Consider the following 24,959-nt stretch of genomic DNA (forward strand, 5'->3'; position numbering starts at 1 on the left):
ATATCTGTGATTACTTCTATGATGCTTAAGAATACAGTCCAAATTGCATGAACACCTGTCCCCAGTCATCTCAGGAAAGGTAGTCAGCAGATGTTTTATTCTTGGTTGAATAATAATTTGACACTGCAGATAATGTTCCAATTTCATGTGTGAACTTAACTTTAATAACAAAATGTAAATGTGCCCAGGCAGAGGACTATGCTTATCAATCCGGAAGTTATTACCTAACTTCCAATTGCATGTTTACTTCATCAAAGAGGATAATTTTTTTCAGCACGTGTAAATCCAAAGTTGAGGAAAATTGTGTCCTCAGTGAATCTAGGAAGAGACTCGAGACCAAAATTTGTTACATCAGCCTGTTAGATACCAGCGAGCAGTATTTCACAATCATCCCTGACTCACAGGAACAATGTGGACCAAGTAACAACGCTCATCATGGTTTCGTTTTCCTGTAAGCTTCATTTCAGTTTCTTCATTTCTCCTGAGTAACATAGTAAATTCTTTAAATAGTAATAATTATTCAGGCTATTGCTCACAATTTCATCAGTCAGGCTTGAAAAACTGTTTTCCCTGACAAGCATAGAACCAGAAATCCCATAACAGTTAGGCAGCGAAAAATACTCACAGAATATTTTATCCAAAATCCTAAGACGACTCTAATTCACTACTTTAACATACCTGAAAGTTAGTCATGCTGAGATAAATAGCAGTATTTGAGCAAATACTTTTTCTTCCTTTTTATTCTGTCACCTCCTTTCATTTCTAATAGGCTGGGCTCCCGCAAGGCAGGGACGTCTCCGGGCGGCTCTGTGCAGCACTGCGTGGAAATTGGCAGAGCTCTGTCAAACAGAAGAGTCTTGGCTTGGTCGTCCTTGGCAGATCAAGGTGATTAGCAGAACAGGTTGTATTTCTGTTCAATTAGTTTGTTAGAAAATCATTTTACAGGGGATTGCCACAGAACAGTACTGACATAGTAACAAACTCTGTGCTGTTAGCAACCAACCCCATGTCATTCCTGGAGCAATAATGAAACCACTTCTTACATTCATAGTTAATAATTTTGAGAACTGTTGCCCATGTCCATTAGGCCACTTTTTGCATCTGTTCAGCACATCTGTGCGTGTTGGCTGAACTCTGCAAATCAAAGGCAGTTCGGCAACACACATGCCTCGCTGTAGCGTAAACGTTGCTCTAGGACGTGCTCTGGGCAGCTTTTTCGAGCTGCATGACACAGGCTCATGCTTACCTACCCTTTAACAATGATTGTATGTAGGAGGCTGCTGAATGAAGGAGAGAATTGAGACCTCTAATATCAGAAAATGATGGTCCAGAGTCACAGAACTGATGAAAAATTTGTAGTATTGGTTCAGTTAATAATCTGCACCCTATTCCAGGGGGACTGGGAGGCTTGGGAATTCATTTTCTCTATCAGCATGATAGCTGGGGAGAACACTCCCTGCAAAACCTCAGTGCGGAAGTTACGCTTTTATAAGACAATTAGAGCAGTACAGGAACACTAAGTGAAATAACAATCTTAAACTAAATTTAAGCGAAGTGCTTCATAAAAATAAACATGTCTCGGTACCTCTCATCCATAAATCATATAATTTTAGCAGTTCAGTAGACGGTTTGAACGGCTTCCAGAATCCAGCTTTATGTAACGAGGATATCAAGTCTAGGGAACTGCTTTTGGCGAGATTGCTGAAAACGTGCTTTTGTATGTTTCTGTGCATTACCTGATGAACGTGTGAGAGGAATTATCTCATTAGAGCTTCAGGGCATCATCCACTTCTGCTCATCTCCAAAACTCTTTCAGGCAGCTGAGCACACAACAGAGACCTTCAGCAGAAGCAAGGAAGGCAAAACTTGTTATAGGAAGAAGGGAAAGGATTTTCCTTGGCCTTTTTATCCCTCAAAAGGGGACAAATACATTTTTTTCTGTTCCAGGTCACCTTCAGAGGAGCTCTGACCCTGTTGCCTGACACAGTGTCTTTCCCCTGGGGCTCTCGGGGGGAACGTGCCTGCGCCGAGCGCCTCTGCTGCGCGTCGCCGGGGAGGATGCCGCGGCTCAGAGGCGCTCGCGCCCTGAGACATCGCAAGTGTACGTGAGGCAGGTGCAAGAGGAACAAGGTAGGGACTGATAGGCAGGCGGCGGTAAAACAGCTCAAATCAAACTTAAGGCTGCAGGTGTGAATTACCTGGGGTCGGGTAAGTGGGCATCGCTCGCTCCCGCCTCGTCGGCTGATAGGGCTGTACGTTCCCACGTCCCGCGATGCCATCTCGGCTGGGCAGCCACTCACGTTTAAATGGGTGCTGCATCAATCCCTGTACCAGTGTATTAAAAAAAAAAAAAAAAAAAAAAAAAGAAAGTGCGATGCTACAAATGTACTATTTGCTCAGATTCACCTTTTCATGTTGTGGTGTATATGGAGTTCTTGTCAGAAATAATTCCTAAGGAATAATTGAGACTGACCTGAAGTCTAACATGCCCCTTTGTAGGAACAAACTGCTGGTAACCTGTTTCTTATGTTTAACTAACTAACACTCAGTCCTTAATATTACCAAAGTAAATACTTGTTGGCCCCCAAAATAATGAAAAGTAGTTGCAAACCTTTCAAAAGGGCTTCTAAAAGCCCTTTTAAGAAAAGGTTTCCAAAGTGTACTATTGTCTCTGTTTCCACAGTGCAGGAGATTTGCACCCTCCCCGGCAGCTTCTCTGCTCAGTAGAATACATGCACATCAACCTGATTTTAACAGGTCACGGAGTAAGTTGGGCATTCAAAAATATCTGTCTTCTTAAAAAGACAAATGAATATATATGGTGGAGCCTTCAGCAAAGATTGTTGAAACAAAACAAACAAAACAATTGTGGTAATCTTTTAGGTAAGACTTATAATGTAGAACAACTTGTCAGTGCAGGTTAAAGTTTTAAGGCCTAGCAATTTTGACAGTGTCCCTTTAAGCACAGCGAAAGCACAGGGACTAGTAGGACAGGAAAAGGTCACTTGGTCACACGTATCTGCTGCCTCTTTTAAGTTTATCTCAAGACCCACTAGGCTTGTCCCAATTAATTATTTAAATACATGGAGAAAATATTTCTGTAGATAAAAAGGTACAATCTTATGTTCCGGGGAAGCTACAGGATGGCTAGTGTTGTCAAAAATAGTGCTAAAAAGAAGCTGAGACATAATATCCAATCTACCAGCTTAAGGTGCTAAGAGAAGTGGTTTCTATCTAGTAACAGGTACGGGTTTCTTTTAAAACCACGTACAGTATCAGTGAAATGGAAACTTCCGGATTTTCCCAGATCCCTTTGTTTTCATCTAAACAGTTCTGTATTGCAAAAGGTCACCGAACCCAAATTGACAAGGTGCATGTGGTTATTTAAAATAACTTTATTTCCATAGACAAGTATCGATTATGTTGTTAGCCATCCACATAAGTTTCTTATAAATATATGGGCACCTGAAACCATTTGTCCCAGATATTACTCAAATGCCTATCAATTAAAGTAATCAGACAAGCAATGATAGTGAACATTTAGATGAGGACAAGAGAAATCTTTTATTCCCTTAGTAATGTATCAGAATAGTAGGCTAAGGTTTTCAAAGTGATTGTACATGTCTTTGAACAGGCTTTCTACGATTTTTCGCTAATCAACTCAGTGGAGAAAGTATGTGGATAAAAAGCAAATGCACATATTCAGTGGGTATGATTTTTGGTCTGTCACTGTTTCAGAGAAGAAACTAATATAGCACAAATTCCAGAAAGCCTTTTCCATTCTATCTTTGGAATATAATCTTCCCCTCTGCCACCAGTAAAGAGAAAGGAAATCTAAAGGAATTATTATTTTTTTACTTCCTGCCACAAGAAAAATCTTTAAACAACAGAAAATAAATACACTTAAGTAGTCGAAACAATCTTGCTTTCCATAACATATTGTCTTTCTTTTCTATCGCGCTACCAAGCAAATTAATATTCTCTATTAGACCTAGCTCAGCTGTGAGCCCCAGAAAAATACTGATATTCTACCTGCATTCTTGCACATTGCTGCTTCGCATTTCCTGGCTCTCCTACAGCTAAGATGCCTATGCTGCCATTCCAGGGAGAGGCCAATTCATTCTTGTGTTTGTTCTGCAACAAATACAACCTGTGACCTTATTCTTTTAAAAACTGCAATCTTTGCACTTGGTTCTGTGAATCAGCCCTGATTTGTTATCTTTATGCAACAGCAAACGATAAGAAATAATTACGAGGATAACACATTACTTTTGTCTTAATAGAAAAACGAACCTCTTTTTCTTTTCAGTTACACGCACGCATACCCAGACACCCCCATAGTGGACTTTTAATCTGTTGCAGTTTAAGGGGGGAAATATTTGTGGGAACCTCCTATTTAAAGACAAGCAATACAGCCCTGGTTCAGTTGGTAAACGGAGCGTCTGGTATGAAGCAATACAGCTGGATTTCTGAATGATACTTGATGCCAGCAGCCAGAGATGGGAACGTTTTAAAATGTTTAATTGTAGCCATGACTAACTACTTTTGTTTTCCAAAGGTAGGACCTACAACGGATCCTGCTTGAAAAAATCTCAAGATAGAGATTCTGCTTCTTTTTCTGTCACTTCATTTCAACTTTTCTGCGATTATTATTACCCCTCATTCCTCACAAAGACATTTTCCTCAAGATAGATTAGAAGAAAACATATTTGTGAATGTATGAACAGATTTTCTTCTTATGATACATAACTTTGGCATGCAGTCAGGAAATGATGATAATCTTTTTCTCTATCTTCCCTTGCTAATGAAGAGAAACTGCTTCTGGGGTTAAGGACAAAAGGTGAACTCTGCCTGAACACAATTTACACCTGCTGAGCACATGATTTCGGGCATCTAAAATTCTTGTCTTGGCAGGTGTCCCGGGGACCAAACCACATGCACAGACTAAGGAGGTAATATTTTCATCTAGACATTAAATAAAAAATAGTCTCAAGAGGGATGAATTTTGTGATACTTCAAGGCATCTCATTTTTTGTTTAACCTTGTAAAAATCTTGCAATATTCAGACTTAGGAAGACCCATTTTACCAAGCAGTAACTAAGACAAAACACAGCTGTTGTTGAGAAGAAGCCTAATGAAGGGTGTAAAGAATTGTCCATCTGTTGGCACCTGGGTCTTGAGTGTTTGGAGAACCTCTTCCGGAAAAGGAGACTGCTAGATAAACGTGATCTTTGTAAAAGGTTGCACTTGTTCTTGGATTCCCCTTTTATGGGAAGAGGAGTACAGCTCTGGTTGTCTAGCCCCTTCTAGATGTGGTTGTTTCGGAAGACTTTGTGAAACACAGACGGTCGGGAATGCAGAATGTGCTCCCCTGGGAACTGCATACGTAGATAGGGTTTACATTGATACACTCTCACTTTGAATCAACCAAAAGTTTTCACAAATTGATATTGATAATGCAGCCCCGTCTAGGTAGAGATGACAGTCTTGTGGAGGGAGAAGGTAGAATTTTGCACAGTTCTAACAAGTATATGATGGTGTTTTCGGTATCTGTTAAGAGATGGATGAAGCTGCAACATTTAGTGCCATGTGAGAGTGCAGTTATGAAAATTATTTACCCCAAGTCACATTTAAATCCTTTTTCCTAGCCCAATTCCTCTTCTTTCTTTCTCACCCTCTCCATCCAAAAGGGAAGAAAAGCAGTGAACCCATAAGCCTCCGGGGCTTTGTCCGGAGATGCCGCCATTGCAGTTCTTCCTGCTCAGCTGACATATTCCCATGGATTCCAATCAAAGCGTACAAACCTGAGCAGCTACTCCAGATCATGTTTTCTTTTAAGACCATAATTATGTCTCCTAATTTGTCTGGGATAAAAACTGCTTCCAGCGTTGGTGGGCTGAATATCACTTAGTTTGCAAAACTTCTGAAATCCAACCCTTGGAGTTGTTTACTGACTTTAAATGCCACCTAGAGAGCTGATAGCCGTACATTACTATTGCAGCTTCTAATTTAGCTCATCTAGTTATATCTGGCCCTCGGTGTACATGTAAGAGGGAAGGATTGGGTTCCTGTGGCCTCCTCAGATGAGACCTGTTGCTGACATTTAGCTGGCTGACAGGAGCTGGAGCATGCCTTAAGGACACTGCGCGTGGGAGGGAGATGTGCCCCATCGCTCATTGCAGCAGCAGGTTGTTTTTCTGCTCCTGATAGCAAACACATCTCATGCTGCCTGTAAAGCATGTTGACCAAGCACTGAGCAAGGAAGAACAGCAATAAAGGCAGTTTCTGGGAGTCAGCCAAGTAGCGTGGTTAGAGACACATGCTGATCCCCGCATGTCTGGAAAGCAGGGAACCACGGACAGTACAATGCACAGGGGACACAGGGCACCTGCATTTGTGACACTGACTACGTTAGGCAACCGATTCAGGCAGTGTATAGACAGAGACAGACTCATGGATGTGTGTTTATGGATATAAACCGTCACTGGATCAGCTACTGTTTTCGTCTAGCATAGAAAAGGCCATCCCAAACCCTGGCAGGACCATGACTGGAGTGCACAAAAAATGTGAAGTTGCAGGAAAAAGCACAGCCAAAAGTTCGGCAATGAGTTTTGGAGGGGGAGGAAGAGCCTGATGTGCTATTAATTAGCGTCTGGCTTTCTCGCTGCAAAAGAAGCAAGAGTTAGGAATGTCCGTAAGACTCCTGAAAAGCATGGCCCTTTGACAGCTCCCACAGATGAGCTGTCAGCTGTGGCCCTAGGAAGCTGGTGCAGTGAGGTGCTGGGATGAGAAACAAAGAGGACCATCAGAGACCTTAGTTCTTAGCAGGAACTCTTCCAAATCTTGTTGCTTCATATCACAGAACAGAAGGTAGTAAATAGAATGAGGGTATACAAAATTTCTCAAGATATCACTCAGTCAGCCTGTGTGTCTTGCAGCTCACCTGTAAACCGTAAGGAGCAAGTGTTTGGTCTCATTGCTGGAAGTTCAAGCTTGGAGAAGATCTGCTATTTTAGAGAGCAAATGAGCTGGAATGCTTTCAATTTAGAAAGCCCTCAACAGGAAGAAAACAAGCCTGTATACCCTGTGCTGCAAAAGCAAAGTGAGATCCACTCTGACCCAGCGCTTGGCACTGTGGAGGATTTCCTCTCCCCGACACTGCAAGTGAGGGCCACCTTGTAGCATCCTGTGGTAGACTCCATCATCTGTGCCCCAAGTGGGTAGTTGCGCAGCATGGCTCAAGGTGGAAAGTTTGGCTGCTTCTGCTCTGCAAAGACTTGGATTAACTGCTAAATTCTGCCTCTGCCAAGTCTGGTAAAAATGAGTAGTTCAGCAGGGTTTCACGAGAAATTTCAGTTGAAGAAAGAGAGCTGGCAGATATATCAAGTCACTGAGAGAGACACAGATTGCATTTCTTAACCAGCTTCATGCCACACTATAGCCACTGGAGAGGAAACTGAAAGTAAAAAATGTGATTCTGGCTCTATATATCTCCATTGTGCACTGCCTGTTTTTTTCCACAGATGGACTGTCAGAGATTTAGTATTTTTCTGGTCAAGAACTCCAGGATTTCCTCTGTGAATCATCCACATTATGAATACTATGACTCTATTACAAATCAAGAGACATGTTGGAAAGGTCCTCTCTCTGGCCACAAATAGTGAGACTCTCTGGACTGCAATTTAATCCAGTGGACAGGTAGGGGGGGATCGGTGGCAGATAAATGGACATTAATATAATGTGATAGATCTGTGCTCCATTAAGTGGCTTTGTAATTTAGAGGGGACCCGTCTGTGAGCCAGAGCTAAACATCGGAAGGACTCCTAGGAGATAGAGATGATGCAGTCAGTCGAGGGGCTTCTCCCGGTTCAAAGGCAAGGCCAAACCACCCCGAGGAACCAGAGCATCAGGATCCAAGGCCCCAAAGAGCTGAAGGCTTCCCAGAGGAGACGGCCGTGTCCCAGGCGGGCAGGGCCCGTCAGGGTTTGACCCTCCATCCGAAGCGGCGCGGCGCCGTACGCCCGCCTTGTAAACCGACCCGGCGAGCCGCCCGCCCAGGGGGGCCGAGAGGCTGGAAAACACCCAGTTCCTTGCGCTGCGGTGCGGTGCGCTGCCCGCTCTCCGTGTCAGCCAGGCCCGGCCGCTGGGCGCTGCCTGCTGCCTCAGCGCCCCGCACCGCACGGCGGTAGCGCCGCCCGGCCCCGGGGCGCGCCCAAGCGTAGCCCGGGGCGGGCAGGGCAGGGCAGGGCGCGGCGGCGGCGGCGTGAGGCAGAGCCGGGGCAGCGCAGCGCGCGCGGTGCCGCCCGCCCGGCGCAGGGCGCCGCTCGCTCCCCTCAAGCTTCCCGCCTCCGGCGCGGGGCAGCAGCGCGGTAAGGGGCGGGCGGGGGGGGGGCGGCGGCGCCGAGCAGGCCGGGAGGCGGCGGCGGGGCCTAGCGGCGGCCCTGAGGGGAAGCCGGCAGCCCGCCCGGCCTCGCGCTCTCTCTCTCTCTTTCTCTCTCTCCCTCCTTCCTTCCTTCCGCCGCGGCCTGGCCTGGCTTCGCTGCGGGCGCCCTCGGCGGCGGGGTCAGGGGAGGCCGGCGGCGGCGGCGGCGGCGGCTCGGCCCGCACCGCCCCGAGCGGGGGCAGCGGGCTCCCCCCGCTCCTGCAGTAAGTATCCCCCCCCCCCCTCCTCCCCCGACGGATTAATCCCATTTTTAATTTAAGTTTAAAATTCGCCTGTTTGAGGGCACGGTCTCAGTTCCGCCAAGGGCTGCCTCCTCCTCCTCCTCCTCCCCCCCCCCCCCTTATTTTTTTTTTTTTTTTTAATTTAAGCTTTCGGGAGTCAGGGAGAACGGGTGGAAATTGAGCGTGGCTCTGTCATGGAAGCAGCGTGAAGCCCCCGGAGGTGCTCGGGTTTTCTGCCTGCCGTCGCCCCGCTCAGCGCCCTGAGGATTTCCTGATAAAGGCAGCCAGAGCCCCCCAGCCCGTCCCGGCCTGCGCGGTTATCCGCGCCTCGGCCTGCGCCTACCGCTAACGCTCTTCACTGGGGCGCCTTCCGCTTCCAGAGCTAGCGGAACAGCGTGCCCCCCCCCACTCAAAACACCGTTTGAGTGCTGCGCCTACCAATGCCGGGTGCAGCACAGCTGTAGTAGCGCTGATGATCTTTGGAAAATAAAAACAGCGCTTATTTCTAATGTGTATTGTAGGCTCTCGTGAGATCGCTTTTGGGTGAGGATGTTTCTGTGTAATAAGTAGTTGCTAAACTTCCGTGAGTTCTTCTCTTCTAACTGATCGCTTCCTTAAATACTTGTAAGCCTGTTGCTACATGAAAAAGTGTGTGTGTGTGTGTGAAGAAATCAAGTCTGAAAATGTCCAGATTTACTTCCTGCTGAATTTACCTTTTGGGGCAAGCTGGCAATAAAGATACATGGAAAGCAATCTCCTTTCCATGCCCTGCTGCTGCCGAGAACTGGCAGCTCTCTTTGCTCCGCTTCTGGGGGTGAGGGACAGAGGGGAAGAAGTAGTAACGTTCTTTTCTTTGCTGCCCAACTCCTTGCTGCGCTTGCTAACGTCTCCTCACTGCTGTAAGAGGACCTCTCTTCAGTGACCAGTGCCTGCTGCAACTTCCATGCCCTTTCTCAAGGGGCAGAGGTATTAAATTGTCAGGAGGAGCTGTAGCAGGAACGTGCATCTCCAAGCTTGCTAGTTGCAGTCTACTTGTGCCTTAGAAAAGGCTGGACTGCTTGCAAGGACTGTCTTGCCTTGAAAACTTAGAGTGTTCATCTACTTCTGAATCTGTTACCACTACAAACTCTTGGATTTATTTTCTAGTGGTTCTTGAGTCATGCTTATATTTCTCTGACTATCTCATTTTCATTTTCCATATTTGCAGTCTTTTTCTCTAGTGAGCTCATTTTGAACCATTGCTGCTACTCTATTGGAGTTTCCACCCTGAAAGTTTCTCTACATTAGAAATTTGCTCAATTTTAAGTACTGTGACATTAGCTTGAAGACTCTGAAGCCCCTTTGTAAGATAATCTTGTAACCATGGATAAGAAATGGGGTTGGGGATGCAGCTGTTAGTAGCATGATGTATTTTTAATTGCAGTTATCAGACTTCTCCTTTTTCTTACTTATTTATAGGTGTAGCTTCTCAGAAATGCCTAGAGATGAGGAGCAGTGACTGAGGATTACTTGGTACCTACTTGGTCTGATATTTCAAGGCTTCAAGGTTTGATAGTTAAATCAAAGCCGTTATAGGCCTTTTCATAATGGCAATAAGCTAAAAAAGTTAATAATTTAAATTACAAATTTTTTAACCTAATATTAGATACTGTCTTCCAGCAGGCACAAATGTGCATGTATGTTATTATACACACACCTTACATCTAATTTGTAGTGTTAGTTTGGTTGTGCTAACTGTGGATATACATTTTGCTTTGCTTAATTTTGTGTGGACATGTATGCAAGCACAGGAGCACAGTAATAATAACTTTGAGCTAGGCTTTTTTTAGTTGTTTTTTTTTCCATAACGTACAGTTTTCTTTAGTGGTCCATTGCTATCTATCTACTATCTCCTATTCTGTCACTAATGTTTAGAAATTAGAGAGATGTCATAAGTTCAAAGACCATTAGTGCAAAATGAAAACAGCATATAAGTTCCTTTCAGCTACCTAGTTTGTGTTCACACAAGTCTCTGCAAGGTTTAGCAACTATTTTCAAAAAAAAAAAAACCACCCCGCTTTTTTTCCACAAGCTGGAACTGTTACTCTCTACTTTTGAATGTAAAGATCTTAGTGGATTCAGAGTAAGGTGCTCAGTTGTAAGTAGCTCTGATTGATAAGCAACAGTTTACTCTTATCAGGTGCAGTGTTATGGTGCTTGTTTAAATGCTGACAAACAGCATTTCAAGAATTATTTTACCTCTTCTAAAATATGTGGAGCTATGCTACACCCTATGTAAAATAGGGGTCTGATAATCTAACTGTATAAATTAGTTAAGATCAATTACATATTGCTTGAGTCTGCATTTTTCCAGAGATCAGTTTTCATCTGTGTGGGTGTGCCACTGAAGTTAATGGGGGTTCATTCATGTGAACAGGATTGCAGATGTTCTTCAGAAAGCAGCAAATAACTGTGCCAGTGATTTATCTGGGTGCATACTTGTTTGTTTCCTTGCTGGAAGCTCTTGGAAGAGTGAAAGACTACTAAAAAGTCAACGTATGGGAAAGAAGTTAGCAAGCATGAAATAAAAATTGGGATAAGGGCTGGAAAAAACCTCTGAAGCAGATCAGACAAAAGTGGGGATACCCTCCTTTAAAGAAGGAAGACCAAACCGATATCGGGTAAATGAAAGACCAACAAAAAAGTAAAGTTGCAGGAAAACATATATAGCAAACAGTAGTTGTTTTAACTACTGGCAGATGTAACAGCTAAAAGAGGTGTCCAAGAAGTACTTTGAACTTATCTCCTAGTACTGCTTCTTTATTTGGAGAGAAAAGAGAACTGTAGTTTTGACTCCAAAGAAATCCTATGTGGCCCTCTTTTCTGTGCAGAATATTGGGACACATCCCACGCTAGTGCCCAAATACTAACCTTCAAGAAAAAGTAACTGCAGCATGTCTTGTCCCACTGAATGTAACTGAGTTTCTAGTTTGGATCTGTAGAAATTATTATGGGATCATTAACGTAGGGCTTTAGTTAGCTTCAAAAAGCACATTTTTGATCCTTATTTCCTGATCATCCTGTTTTTCTATGCCTTGATTTGTTGTGGAGTGTCTTTGGAGCATGTGAGAGGGACTCCTTTTGGATGAGTCTAAAATGGAAGATGCTCTTTGGAACGCATCTCCCATACTTCAGCTGCTTCATGGGTGTGTGTGAGACCAGACTGGAGTTAGTTGGAGGTGAGCAGTGCAAAAAGTGTACGTCGTGGAGGCTGTGTTCTCAGCACCAGCCGTTGTGCCACACCTCTTGCTAAGGTAGATGTAGCCTATTTTTTCCAAAACACATTGCTTTAGAAAACAGTATTATGTAATGAAAAACAATTTTAAACCAACACTTTTGTACAGTAGCACAGCATTTCTGTTATAAAAATACTTCATATACCTAAATAACTTAGCTTGAAATAGGTTTGCAAGGGCATATCTGACTGTCTTAGCCAGATGAACTTGCCCTGAAGTTCTAAATTGATGATAACAGCAATGAAGCCTGGTTTATTGTTCCTCTGCAGCTTGGGTATGGACTCTTGGATTGTGACCTCTTTTGTTTACTTTGCATGTGCTTTTTGTGTGTTGCTCCAATTAATTACGATTTCAAAATGTTACTGAATGCATGCCATTCTTATTGGATTAGATTTGCATGTACTCATCAGACCTCTCAATGTGTACTCTGCTATAGGAAATTAGACTACTTCCTCGACACACCTAAGTAATTACCTAATTTGCAGTTATCTGTAGGGAGGTACCTGTTTGTATATGCAGGTCTATGTCCAGTCTTGTAATAAGCAACCACTGTTTTCTAAAGCTTTCTCCATTAGTATTTGGCTAGAAAAAATAACTGTAGGTATTAGTGTTCAGTATTAGAATCAAGCTGAATTGATGTCTGTCTAATCTAATATTTGTATTAGATTTGTGCAGAGAGTGAATATTAGAAATAAGGGCGAACATCTATAAAATAACTGGCTCTGTGAAGAATACATCTTGCTAATTACAGTGATTAGTTTACATAGTATTTATAAGTCTGTCTTTTCTGTGGGGTCAGGGGATTTATGGTTGGTATTAACCCCCACTAATGCAGAGAGCAGAGAGTGAGAATGTCTGTTTGAACTATTTAAGCTGAAAGACAATGTTGGCACAAGAACAAAAGGGAATGAAAGTCATCCTACATAAATTGAGTCAGTAGTTAGGCCAGAGATCAGGTTTCCTGCTCCTTGGATGGCAGGTTTTGAAGAAATCTGTCAATAGAACTGGAGGAAGATTAAATAGTTTTATGAAAGAACTTAATAAATACGTTATGACGATTGTATGATGGGGAAGAAGCCCAAAATATGTGATGACCTCAGAATTTCTGTACATTCCTGTTTATTCTGAAGTGCAGCGCTTGGAACTAGGGCCATTATTGTCAGTAAGCGTTGCCTCTTCTCTGAAACTTACTGCTTTTTTGGCAAGACTATTAATATCTGAAATCCCAAGAAATATTTACAAATCAGACCTCTTCACTGCCTGTAAGACAGGTATAGATGCACATAGGTCTCTGTGAAACAGAAGGGGAGAGGAAAAAAGTGAAGCGATTAGGTTCAAAAAATATAAATAGCCAATGGGAAGAGAAGACTAGAAAGTTTGCTCCTTATAGCACACAGCTTAAAGCAGTTAGGACGTCAGCTAATGTAGGGTGGTAAGATCTGTCACCTGTGTACAAAAAGTACTTTAAGTAGCTTAAAGCAGCGGTGGGGGGAAGGAAGGGCCAGGAGGATAGTATGGCTGTGCTTGCTTTGTTCTTTTTTGTTCTTGTCATGTGTGGCATGCAATGCAGCTGCTTTGGGGCATGATACCCAAACTGATTGCCTGTACTGGAGCATGGGAAGGATTGTCCTCATAGCATCTTGTGTGGTTAGTTTAATTAAAAGTGCTATAACTTGTGTTTAAGAACCTGCAGTAGCCATCAGGGGCTTTGAGAGGATCTGGAGGGTGTGCTCTTTTGGTGATGGGTCAGTGTTCTGCACCTGCTGGAGCTCTCCCGTGATGTGTGGTTTCACTTATAGATGTGGCTTGTGCTAATTGTATTTAGAAGTCATGCTTTCCCTGGTAAGATAGACAGCAAATTTTGGTTGCTGTTGAAAGTGTGTGGGTTTTGTTGTTGTTGTTTGATTTTGGTGTCTCTGTTACTTAATTTACAAATAGCATGACAGAACCTGGGAGATTAGACCTGTATAAACTGAGGACAGATATCCTTGGTGATTGTTAGGAGTGTTGCAGAGGAAGTGTCTTTAGTTTTGTTTGATTTAAGCTGTAATCACTTGCTTCTAAAATGCTTACTTCAGTTAGTCTGGTCTGACATAGCCTCTTGAGAAACAAGCAAACAGCTATGTGAAGGCTGGTGGGTGATAGTGTTATGAGAAGGGGGAATAATATGATTATTTTCTGATTACATCGATTCCTTTTTTTTACTTGTTTTTGGCTATCTCCTGCATTGATACAACCCGCAAGCTGTCAGTAGTGCGCTTTCAGAACTGTACTGCTTTAAGCTCTTACCAAATTACCCACAATAAGAATCATAATTATGGACTAACTTGCTACTGTTTAACTCGCCGTCATGGTGGCCGCCTTTATAAGCGATCCTGCTTGCAGGATGGAGAGCTGCATGTACAGGGAGCTGAGGGTAGCAACTGCAGCTGTTGTGAGGATTTTCCACCTCCTCGGCTTCTCCCCTGAGCCTGGAGCTTTCATCGTTCAAAACTCACCTGAAGAAGCTTTGGAAAAGAAGGAAAAACATTAAATTAGACAACAGTACTGTGCCAATGGCAAGTTATGCAAACTGTAGTGGTGATGATTATAAGTTTTCTATTTTTGAGTCTCCCATTGAGTGACTCACTTTATTAGATGTGTTCATTTAAAATGGAATGTGAAGCACCCAGATTCCATGGTAATGGCCTCATAAAGCACTTAAATATACAACATAACAGATTGGATTACTTCTCTTAATTTAACAGGTTTTGCGTCTCATACACCATGTCTGATGGCAGCATACAGGGCGTCACACACTTATTGCTAAGCTTTACAGTTTGTATCCATCTGTCTCTTCATTTTTGCTAAAGTAGTCGTCTTTCTTTGATCTCTAACTTGTGAGATTGCGTCTGAATTTTTCTTCGTTCCCCCCTCACCCCCCGTCCTTCCTCTCCTTCTCCCAACTTTGGCTCTGCACTTCTTAGATCCAGCCCAGTATCTTTAAAATAAGAAAAGTACTTGGGTACAGAAACACTGAATACTGCCACACTCGTTTCCAGTGGGCGAGGCACCCTGAGGGAGCAGGAGCTCCCGGATACCTGCGCGTTGTCTCAGGCCGCGCAGAGTTAGGCGCTTTGGAGTTAGAGCCCAAACACCCGGCATGCTGCCTCGACGCGGCCTGGGCTGCAAAACAATGGAGACAAGTTGTTCCCGGAGTTTCTGTCACCCTGCTGAGAACGTCAGGGAGGCAGACTTTTCATATGGGCTATACCCATATGGTATTGGGTTGTTGAGATCACTTCTTCAGGAAAAGCAGAACGGAAGCTGCACTCTGTTTTTTCTAAATATGGAGGAGAAAGTGAAGTGAAAGAACTCTGCCTCTAATACATTATCAGTAAGCGGAGCGTTTGCCCGTGATGTAAAAGATGCCGCATCTGTGTCTGAGGCTCAGACCCCCAGAGCTCCCTGGGACTGGGGGCTGGCGTGGGAGCTGCCTAGGGAAGCCATTGCCAAGCAGGGGAAAACATGATTGTTTGGATCAAAGTACGCGTGACTCCTGGTTACTGGTCAGGAAATGCGAGGCAGAGGGGAGTGGCTCCTGGTGTGAAGACAGTTTGTGTAAACTTACATTTTGGAAATTGACAGTTAAAAGCGTGAATTTGTCCTGGTAAGTCCCTTGTGTGCTTTTCATTTCATGTAGACTAGCTCTCTTCCCCTTTGCGTTTCCTTTGAAGTTTAAAGCATGTTTCTTATCGCAAATCTCCTAATAGCTAGAAGTTTGAACTGCTGTCCCTGGGACTATTGATACTCAGCTCAGGTTCCCTGAGAAACATTTCCTGTGGGTTACTTAACTCTATTGGACAGATCATGCTGCATGCAGCACGCGCTCTGAATGGTATGCCACTTGCTGTTCCCGTGACAGTAAAGAGCTCCCTGCTCCTGCTTGAGCTTGTTCCAGAGCCTGTCAAGGACTTCAGTCAACTCGATTCGAGGGCATAGGTCTAAAGTGTGCCATTAATAACCTGTACTGGAACAAAGGATAAGGCTAGAAACGTCGTGATTTCCAGTGTGTAGCATTTTAATGTTCGAAGTGCAGCTTGACACTGGTTGAGCCATTTAAAAAAAATTACGCAAAATATTTGCGTTATAGAAAGATAACATATCTTACTGCATTACTTCTAGTGCTATTTACTATTATCGTTTCTAGTAATATAAAATTCTGTTGAATTTCCATCATTTCCAAGTAATTGATCCCAAGCTTGGCAGAGTATCAAGTTTTATTATATAGCTTGTTTTTTTGTTTGTTTGTTTATTCTCTTCTTTGTGCACGTGGTGCTCCACGCACAATCTTCCGTTGTGATTATGTGGACTATGTTCTTTCTCCTTTCAGCAACTTTGCGTAACTGTCATCTTTTGCTCTCTGGTTTATCCTGTTCTATGCTTACAGTAGCCTTCAGCAGCTATTCTGGGATGTAACTTGAGGGGGAAAAAATGCAAGTATCTCTTTCATAGTACACATGCAGAGAACCTTTATTTTCTTTTTGGTTGTGTCTGTGTTGGGGTGCATTCATTGCCTTGGCCATGCCCTGACTTAGCAGTGTTTAAGCTGTTCTCCTGTCCAGAGGGGACTTGGCATGCCATTTTCCACATGCGTTGCAGTTTCTTTTGAAAAGAAACCTGAGCATTTGGGCAGGGAGAAGTTGCAGTGTGCTCTAATAGGTCCCCACTCTGGGAAACCTTGGGATATGGAGCCCTGGAGTGGAGCACAGCAACCTGCCACGTGGGTACAGTGTCCCCGTCAGCTGTGTGTGTCAGGCTTACTTATCTGGAGTACCAGCTAATACCCCAAGTTCAATTCAGCCTAATCCAAATACATCTACTAGTAATTCACAAATACAGACTAACGGGTTCATAGCATGAAGCTGTGACATTTTGGGTTAAAAAGCATTGTCTGTAGGTTTGAATGCCTGTCTAGCTTTACATTGGAGTGGCTCATGTTAAGCTGTATTTTCCTTTCTGTCTCTTGAATAAGCTTTTCTCACCAATGATGAACAAGATTTATGTGGCAATTTGAACAGCTGGTCTCCCGGGAGTGTTCTTTTCTCTGAAGAATTGCGTATAATCTGGCTATCAGCTCGGCAAGCGGAGCTAATGATACAAAGCAGAGCTAATAATACAAGTACCTAACTGTCAGGCGAGTAGAGGACAAGGCCTTTATTGACGGCTTACCGTTGAGACCAGAAATTCTGGATGTATGAAGGACACTAAGCGTGCAAGTTTCTTCAAGTTGTTAATCTTGCATAATGGCATTATTGTGGCCAAGTTATTTTTGGTGGCATATCTAATTTCATTTTGGATATACCAACACTGGAATAATGGTCAAACATGCCTTGTGCAGATACGCTGTTGTAGGGCATGAACCTGGCTGTTTGCATCACTTAGTTGCCGTGAACAGCTTGTGTTAGTGAGAAGGCTTATCATAGCTCTCTGCACGCTCTGTATATGCTGAAAAAATGGGACTTGTTTGTGGGAGGAAACCATGGGGCAGTCGGATCACACTGTAACAGTATTTGGGCAACCAGCTTTATATTCTGTGAATACTGAACTTGGACAGTAGAAGTGGATAACCCTCAGCTGTCCAGTCTGATCCTCCTCTGAGGTTGTTGCCTTTGCTGCTTTTTGAGCAGCATCCAGCCTGCAGCAGGTCGCAGCCTGGTATACCAGTAAACTCATGCCACTTCTGTGGTGAGTGGGTTCTCCCCGTTGTCTGTGCCCAGCGTGTGTTGCTGCGCGCGTGAACGCCCGCTCTGGGAGAAAATGAGCGGGCAGGGAGGCAGGCGCTGGCTCGGCTCCCCAGACCTGAGCTGCCTGCGGCTGAGCCTCAGCCTCTGCAGGCATCGGCGGAGCGCGGCAGGCTTCTGCCTGTGTCGCTGTACGAGCACTGGTTTCTGCAGGGTACGAGTCTCGGGGGTGGAAACCCGAAGGTGCAAAAGGTTCGTAGGTTAAAAGGTTATGGTGTGGCAGACAGCGTTCTAATGATTGTACGCGTCTCATCCAAAATTTTCAAGAAATCAGTCCTGAATAGGAGCTTTCATTTGAATTTGATAATCTTTTAACTTCTAAAGTCTGTCTGCCCTTTAATACTTCTGGAGAATGTTTATTGTATGTAACCGGCAGTGGACTTTGTAGGGCTCCTATTAGAGATTTTATGTAGCAAATAGCTCAATAAAAGCTGTTTGCCCCTACAGTGGAGGAGTCAGTTGTATTGTGTTACAGCTGATGACAGAGCTGCTTCCAAGCTTTTTGGATCAAAGTATGCATCGTGCTTTTTATGAAACTAATACTACTGTCTGGGAGAGAGTTTATTTTTGTGAATGGATGAATGAGAATTTATGGTCTCATTAGGATGATGTTGCCTGTCAGGACAAGTGATATGCCACCTCAGGGCTATTCTGAAATACGCCCTGTGAAGCCAAAATTAGGTAAGTTAGCGTCTTGGGTTGCCGCTGCCTGACGGGAAGCAGCATAAGTGAGCGTCTCTGGCCGAACCATCGGGAAGGACGGACAGTGGGAGACTTTGGCTGCTACTTGCAGAGACTGACTTGGAGATGGAAACAGATTAGATGTAGTCCTCTTTGGACAGGAACGGGTGTAGTATTAGTTATAACCTTATTCTCTGGCAATGACCCAGTAACAAATTTCTTAATTGTTCACTAGAACATGTTCATGTGAACAGTAAAAGGTATCATCTGAGGAAGAGCATACCTTCCCATTTGTTGGAAAAACAGCCCTAGGCCATAAGTATGGTGAGTGTACAGCTTATTTTGTCTTTTTTTTTAAATAAGTTTATGCAGCATTGTTATGCAACTTAGAATATCTACTGACCAACTCTTTGAATTTGTGCTTGATTTCCTTCACGTATGCAATGATGTTTCTTGTGTGATTCATAAGGAGAAAAGCTTTAGATCTAGGTTGATGCACCAACAGTAGTTTAACCTGTAACTAAAGATATGTAAAAGTTCAACAATCAAAGGCAAAGCTATGTTATTTCTTCAATTTTAAAGCCCTAGATTTTTTCAAAAGTATTGAGAAAACGTATGTTGAAATGGTTTATTAGAACATACAGTCCTAAGATCATGGCTTCCTCATTTTAAAAACAAAAATAAAATGACTTTAAAAGTTGTCTTGGAAACTGCATTCTTAAAGTGAGCTAGTGTAGGAAATGTGATCATTGAGACTTTTAGTAAGTTGTAAGTTTGTATACCTTACGCTGCTCTATCTTCAGTCCTACTGAATGAAAAGTTAATGGTTTAACTCCGGTATGTGCCCTGTCTTCAAAATGAAGTCTCAGTAAATAAGGTATTTGTTTATTTTATATAATCACCTTCTTGAATGAGTCCTAGCTTCTGAGTACAATTAAACACACATAATGCTTGCTTTTAAAGCTGAGTTTAACTCCAAAATAACCCTGATTGAACTGTACTTGGAGATATAACTTATGTACTGGAAGGAAGGTATTTTAGTAAGGCTGTATCTGAGCCGTTCTTTTGGCTCTAACAACTAAAAATGTTCAGGTCTCCTTGCCTGATTTCAATTTTTTCCATTTATTGCAATGTTGACTTAAAACATATTTGTCTGACACATTCTGTTTTACCTCTTCTGTTTTCCAACTGTTCTTTTCTTCCTCAAAACACATATGACATGTTCTTCATCGGCTCTTGGTTGATTCCCTGACCACGTAAAGATCCACGGCGGGTTTCGGTGCAGCGTTTTCCTACTTGCGTCAAACTGATTTCCTAGTTCTGATGCGTAGGTAAGGGGGCAGCTCAGTCTGCGTCCCAAGCTGAAAGGGGGCAAACGAGAAGCTGGGTTTATAAATAGCTGTGCTTTTGGTTGCTCTCTTCTTTAGGCTGCCATTCTCCAAACTGGTGTTGGATCCTGTAAACTGGAAAGTGATGGGTTTGTTATGTATTTATTTATTTTTTTGGTTCAGGGTAAGGTGTGGACGCTCAGCACTTAGGAGCGGGTTGCGCTGCTGTTGCCATCCAATATCAGCTGCTAAGCTATAGTCTCAATTACCTCGTTGATGAACTATTGAAGAGTACAGTTGAATTGGAACAAGCAGGGACTTGTGTTTCAGAGATCACTCTTTGTCACTGAACTTGATAAAAATATTGTAAGGATATGCTTCCATTCCTTTTCTTGAAGGCCGGTAGTTTTTCAAATATGTAGGCTGACTTGTTGGAAGATGCTAATTTGCTCTTTTTAATTCACTTGGATTCTAGAGCATATTGTGTTCCCAGAACAAGCATTTACAAGCTAGAGTTTCATAGTCTTATTTGAAGTGATTTCATTCCTGCTGTGTAAGATGCATGAAACTGCGTCAAGATTGCCGCTAGTCTGCGGTCTGAAAGCTTAGCTATTATTCCCGGTGATTGGAAGAAAACTTACGGTAGAAATAGATCATATGCAGAGTGCTTGGAAAAAGTGTATGTATTCACCACCCCCATATGTTTGGTACAGCTACAGACAGTGTGTGAGCTGAGGTGGAATTGTCTTATTTCCTAGAGGGTTGTAAGAGTGTGGTGGTTGCAAAATTGAAGCATGCACGTGGAAAACTTACACTGCCAAGTTTTGAATTTGTGTATTGTGTTACATCTTCATGTATGTCCATAGCTATTTTCAGATACGTGGAGTTGTCAACCTATCTGAAAAAGTCGTCTCTACCAAGCCGTCTAGGGCTGTAGGGCGGCATGTTTTTGTAGGCGTGCGGTGCACGTGCCGGCTGTAGGGCAGGCTGGGCCGGCGACGCAAGGCTGCCGCCGGGCAGTGCGCCCGCAGCGCTGGCTGTCGCTGGCTGCAAGCTCCGTGGGTGTTGCTGCCCGCAGCCCAACTGAGCACAGCTGCTCTGACTCCTCCGCAGCTGGAGCGAGGCCGATTTGTACCTGGGCTACCACTGCTCTTCGAGAGCTTTCTGTGGTGGCCCTCAGCACCTCAGGAAAGGCTTCGCAGAGCAGGTCTGGTTGCTCATGATACTCTCCAAAGCAGCGTCGGGACACCTCCGCACCTCCACCCTGCCGCTGAGCTTGGCTGCTGCTGCTGGAGCTCATCAGACTTTGGTGCTGTGCACGCACAGTGGCTGAGGGCATGTCTGGAGCTGAACCAAGCTCTCCTGGATGGGTCTGGCTTTGTGGTGTTGCAGTGCTTTTCCAGGCTGAATCCTGAGAGGACTTCTAACCATTTGGGACATGTGGGAAGACTTTATTGAGATCTCCTTCTTATATAGGAAATACTGGAGGATAGTAATAAGGTAGAAAGTTCAGAATAACATTTGTTGTGCTACTGTTGGGTAGTGTCAGCATGTAGGTGTTCAATTTTGGTTCCTAAAAAGGAAACCTTTTTTCCCTTCCTTCCTCCCTCCCTCCCTCCCTCCTTTCCCCCACCAAAGGAGGGAGCAGGAGAGGGACGTTATAAAACAATTTTTTTTTTCCTTAAAAACCAAACTACCTACTTGCACTGAGACTTCTCAGTGACTCTCGACCGCTTAAGTAAGGATTCTGTTTATACAGCTCCAATCTCTGCAGATATCGGATATAAGGCAAATGAAAAAAAAATAAGAATTAGGTACCTTAAACTTTTGCAGCTTTCCCTGAAGCGTGTTTATGAAGTTAAAAGAACAAATACTTCTGCACATCCTAAAACTTTACAGTAACAGCTCAGTTGGTATTTTTTGAACCTTGAAACACATATGAAGAGTAAGACCAGTTTAAAATCCTGAGTTTTGTCATCGAGGAACCATACAAGCTTTCCCTGAGTTAAGAATAATACCATCTTAAAGTGAAGTATTCTTATTTGGCTTGTGTTTTAACAGTTAAAAGAAATATGTTTATGCTAGCTGAAAGAACTAGTAAATGCAATTAAACATGAAACACCATACACTACTGTATGTCTGTACACATTTGATCATTTTTCTCCTACAAGACCAAAGAAATAACTCTTCAGTTGTAACTCAAGTTTACTTCAATTCTTGACAAAAAAGCTATACCTTGCCAAAAGTAATACTTTACAATCAAACCTGATATATTTAGTGTAAAATCTGTGATAGCCACAGAAGGAAGATGGTAAGTTCGCTAGATGAGATGCACTGCATCTGGGCTGGTGCTGAGAGTGGGGCACAGTAACATGACTGAGCTTTTCGGGGCTGGGTAGCTGGTTCTCAAGAGCAGAATGCCAGTCCCTCCTAGGGAAAGAGAAATAAAGGCTGAGTGCTCTTGCAAGGCTTCGGGAAGGCATCATTTCGTGGTCTCTGCCAGTCCCAGCTCGGAGCGATGCCGATGCTGCACTTTGCACGGGGACAGCATAGTGCTAATGCGGCGGATCGTGGCACTCTGGCCCAGAGGGGCAGCAGTTCCTGCTGGACGCAGAGCTCTGGCATCAGGGAGCAGCTGCCTCTCCAGACCCTGCAGCTCCCTGCTCCCGGCCCTGAGCCAGCCCTGCTGCATTGCAAATCTGCTGATGTCCCAGCTTTGGCACAGGCCTGTCTGTTTTGCTGACTCTGCTTCAAGCCTTAGGTATGCTAGATCTCTTGTATGGAGTCTGCTTTGTGAATCTGGGACGTGGACAAAGATGTCTTCATAACCTAAGAACTTGAAGCACTGGCTAAAGTCATTCAAACTTGACGTCTGTTATTTCTGACGTGACTCGAGCTGCGCCAGTGCTGGGAGGATGGGTTAGGTTATGCCTACTTAAGATTCAGGTCAGTTCCATGCAAATTTCTCATTCAGAATCCAGACACTGGGTCTTTTAAGAATTTGCCTGACCCATATAAGGCTAGTCTTACTCCTCTATAGCCAGATAAAGTTCTGCACTAACTTCGAGCCAATTAGTCTTATCCACTGTCTTTGCTGCTGCTGCTTTTCTCTGAAGCACCCATTTCCTAACTATCGGTGCAACACTTCTGCGCCATTCCTAGGACAAGCTTTACTGGTATGCAGTGTGTAGTGGGACCATAGTTCTTGGACTGAAAGCAGGGTAGAGGGCTGTTGAGAAAACATGGTTGTAGAAGTAGCTTAACGGGATGGGGAGGGTGACTAAAGATGATCCTGTCAGGCACATCAGCGGTTCTGTTGCATAGGGATTTAGTAACCATCTGACTGATGGCAAGGTGTTCTTGTTCTGATTTTGCCACAGTACTGTAAGCATTTGTCACGACACTGTCATTAGTTTCTGCAAGTGCTCTATTCTACGTTAACTAGACTCTAGCATGGTAAAACTGCCTATTAATTTTTATCTTCTTTTCTTACAGTAAAAAATGGCATTTCAGAAGGCAGTAAAAGGAACTGTTCTCATTGGAGGAGGTGCCATAGCAACAGTTTTTGGCCTCTCTCAATTTTCTCAGTATAGAAACAAACACGTAAGTATTAATTATGATTTCTGATAAAATATGAAACTTAAAATCTGTTTGAGCGTATGTTAGGCTTATACGAATAGTTTTGTTTGGAAAGGCATGCCAAGAGCCTCTCAGCTTGATTTGGTAGGTGCAAATCTAGAGGACAGCATTAAATGATGTTTCACTACTGTAGGCCTTTAAGCATTGGGAAAGTATGATTCTTGTAAACCATATTTAATGCTTTTGCTTAAAAAAGACGTTTGTATACTACTGGATCTTAGTTGCAGGAGTGGAATGTATTGACTGAAGTATAAACAGTAAAACAGAGTTTGAGCAGTTTTCAAACTTAAAAGCCTGAAGTAAAACCACTAACACTACCTCTGAAAATCTCAGCTTCCAAACCAGTAATTGCTACAGCTCTCATTGTGTTTGAAAAACTGAAAAGTGGTTTAGAATGGGATCCCTTTCCAGTGGAAAGGCTCCTGTTTCTGGTGGGCGTTGGTCTCTGCTTGGATGGGTGCGCTCTAGACACAGTTCAGTGGTATCTTTCAGGTAATTGGACACAATGCCAAAATAAAATCGGAGAGGTAAAGGGTGATGCTAAAAACATACTGTTAAAGTAAAATAGCGATGGCAGAAAGAGATGCAGTAGATTCTGATTTCAGTCTGTGGATGTAGGAAATAAATCCCCTTTGCACAGCTGCTCCTTCCAATAGAGTCAGAATAGCCCTCTTCGCCCCTGCCTGTTTTTTTCAGTGCAGAAGCCAAGGGGAAAGGCATGAACGTTGTGGACTGGTTTTAGGCAGGGCTGGTGCTGGTCAACAACTGTGCTGTCTTTGAGCAAATATATACTCATCATGTTTATACAGCTCTAAAGCGTAGCACAGTTGTAAAACAACTATGTCTGGGCTGAATAGATGTACATAAAGGAACATGTTTCCTGATGTTATGTTATGTGTAAGCTCTGAGGTTGGCACCTCACCTTTGGCAAAAAGTATTTGGAATCGATGTTCCGTGAGCTGTTCAGTTGAAGTAGGTGGTGTAGTGAGAGCTCTGATCCTACTTGCTTCCATTTGGGTTTGGAAATAGAGCTTAATTCCCCAGAGGCCACCTCCTTCCTTTGAGATGATATCAGTTTTGGTAGCTGGGTGAGCAGGTGCTAACTTTGTGTGGTGTTTTCTGTTTCTCATTTAAGAAATATAGTCAGCTCTTTATTCTATGAACTGCTTAGTTAATATACATTTACTATATGCTGCTGTTGAAATTGGGCAAACTGAAAATAGGAATCAAAGTGGATCTTACCATTCTAGTTTAAGAAAAACAGGGAGTGATGGGAGACAGTTTTCACTCACCTCCAGAAAGGTGAAGGTGTGTATTACTGAGGTGAAGGTGTGTATTACTGCTCTCGATAAATGATAATCTGAAACTTCTGGATGTTTCATGTGGAGGAGAAGTAGCAGCTGAGATAGTGGTAAAGCAAATGAGATGACTCATTCCTGGGGAACCTAGCCGGAAAGTAGATAAGCCAGAATCCTTGTAGCTTCAGATATACTGTTGCAGAAAATAAAATCTAGCATTTTAAGTGAGCTTCCCATTCAGCTGCCTGTCTTACACCTAGCTGATATTACTGCTTCTAGCTCTCTCTGGAA

The 24,959-nt window shown here is 43.4% G+C and overlaps 1 protein-coding gene and 1 long non-coding RNA gene across 25 annotated transcripts in view; one reads left to right on the plus strand and one right to left on the minus strand.

The window, feature by feature from the left end:
- Positions 1–19: 19 nt before the first annotated feature.
- LOC138067684 (uncharacterized) lies at positions 20–9,201 on the minus strand. The gene is made up of 4 exons (XR_011142042.1): positions 9,008–9,201; positions 2,199–2,325; positions 1,737–1,839; positions 20–839 (listed from the first exon to the last, which is right to left on the minus strand). It is a non-coding gene; the product is annotated as an uncharacterized lncRNA (long non-coding RNA).
- The window catches only part of GPD2 (glycerol-3-phosphate dehydrogenase 2), a 142,732-nt gene continuing 126,003 nt past the window's right edge, over positions 8,231–24,959 (plus strand). For 17 of the 24 annotated variants that reach the window (XR_011142032.1, XR_011142033.1, XR_011142030.1 and 14 more), the window contains exons 1-2: positions 8,235–8,369; positions 23,227–23,334. Coding sequence is in view for 10 of the 24 variants with exons in the window: in XM_068949424.1 (XP_068805525.1) it covers positions 23,233–23,334 (102 nt within the window). In the remaining 14 variants the exon portion in view is untranslated. Of the gene's footprint in view, positions 8,370–8,426; positions 8,647–10,122; positions 10,211–23,226; positions 23,335–24,959 lie in introns of those variants that run through there. The other 7 variants (XM_068949428.1, XM_068949429.1, XM_068949423.1 and 4 more) reach the window with 7 other exon arrangements.

The sequence above is a fragment of the Struthio camelus genome, chromosome 6 (assembly GCF_040807025.1).
Source record: "Struthio camelus isolate bStrCam1 chromosome 6, bStrCam1.hap1, whole genome shotgun sequence".
NCBI lineage: Eukaryota > Metazoa > Chordata > Aves > Struthioniformes > Struthionidae > Struthio > Struthio camelus.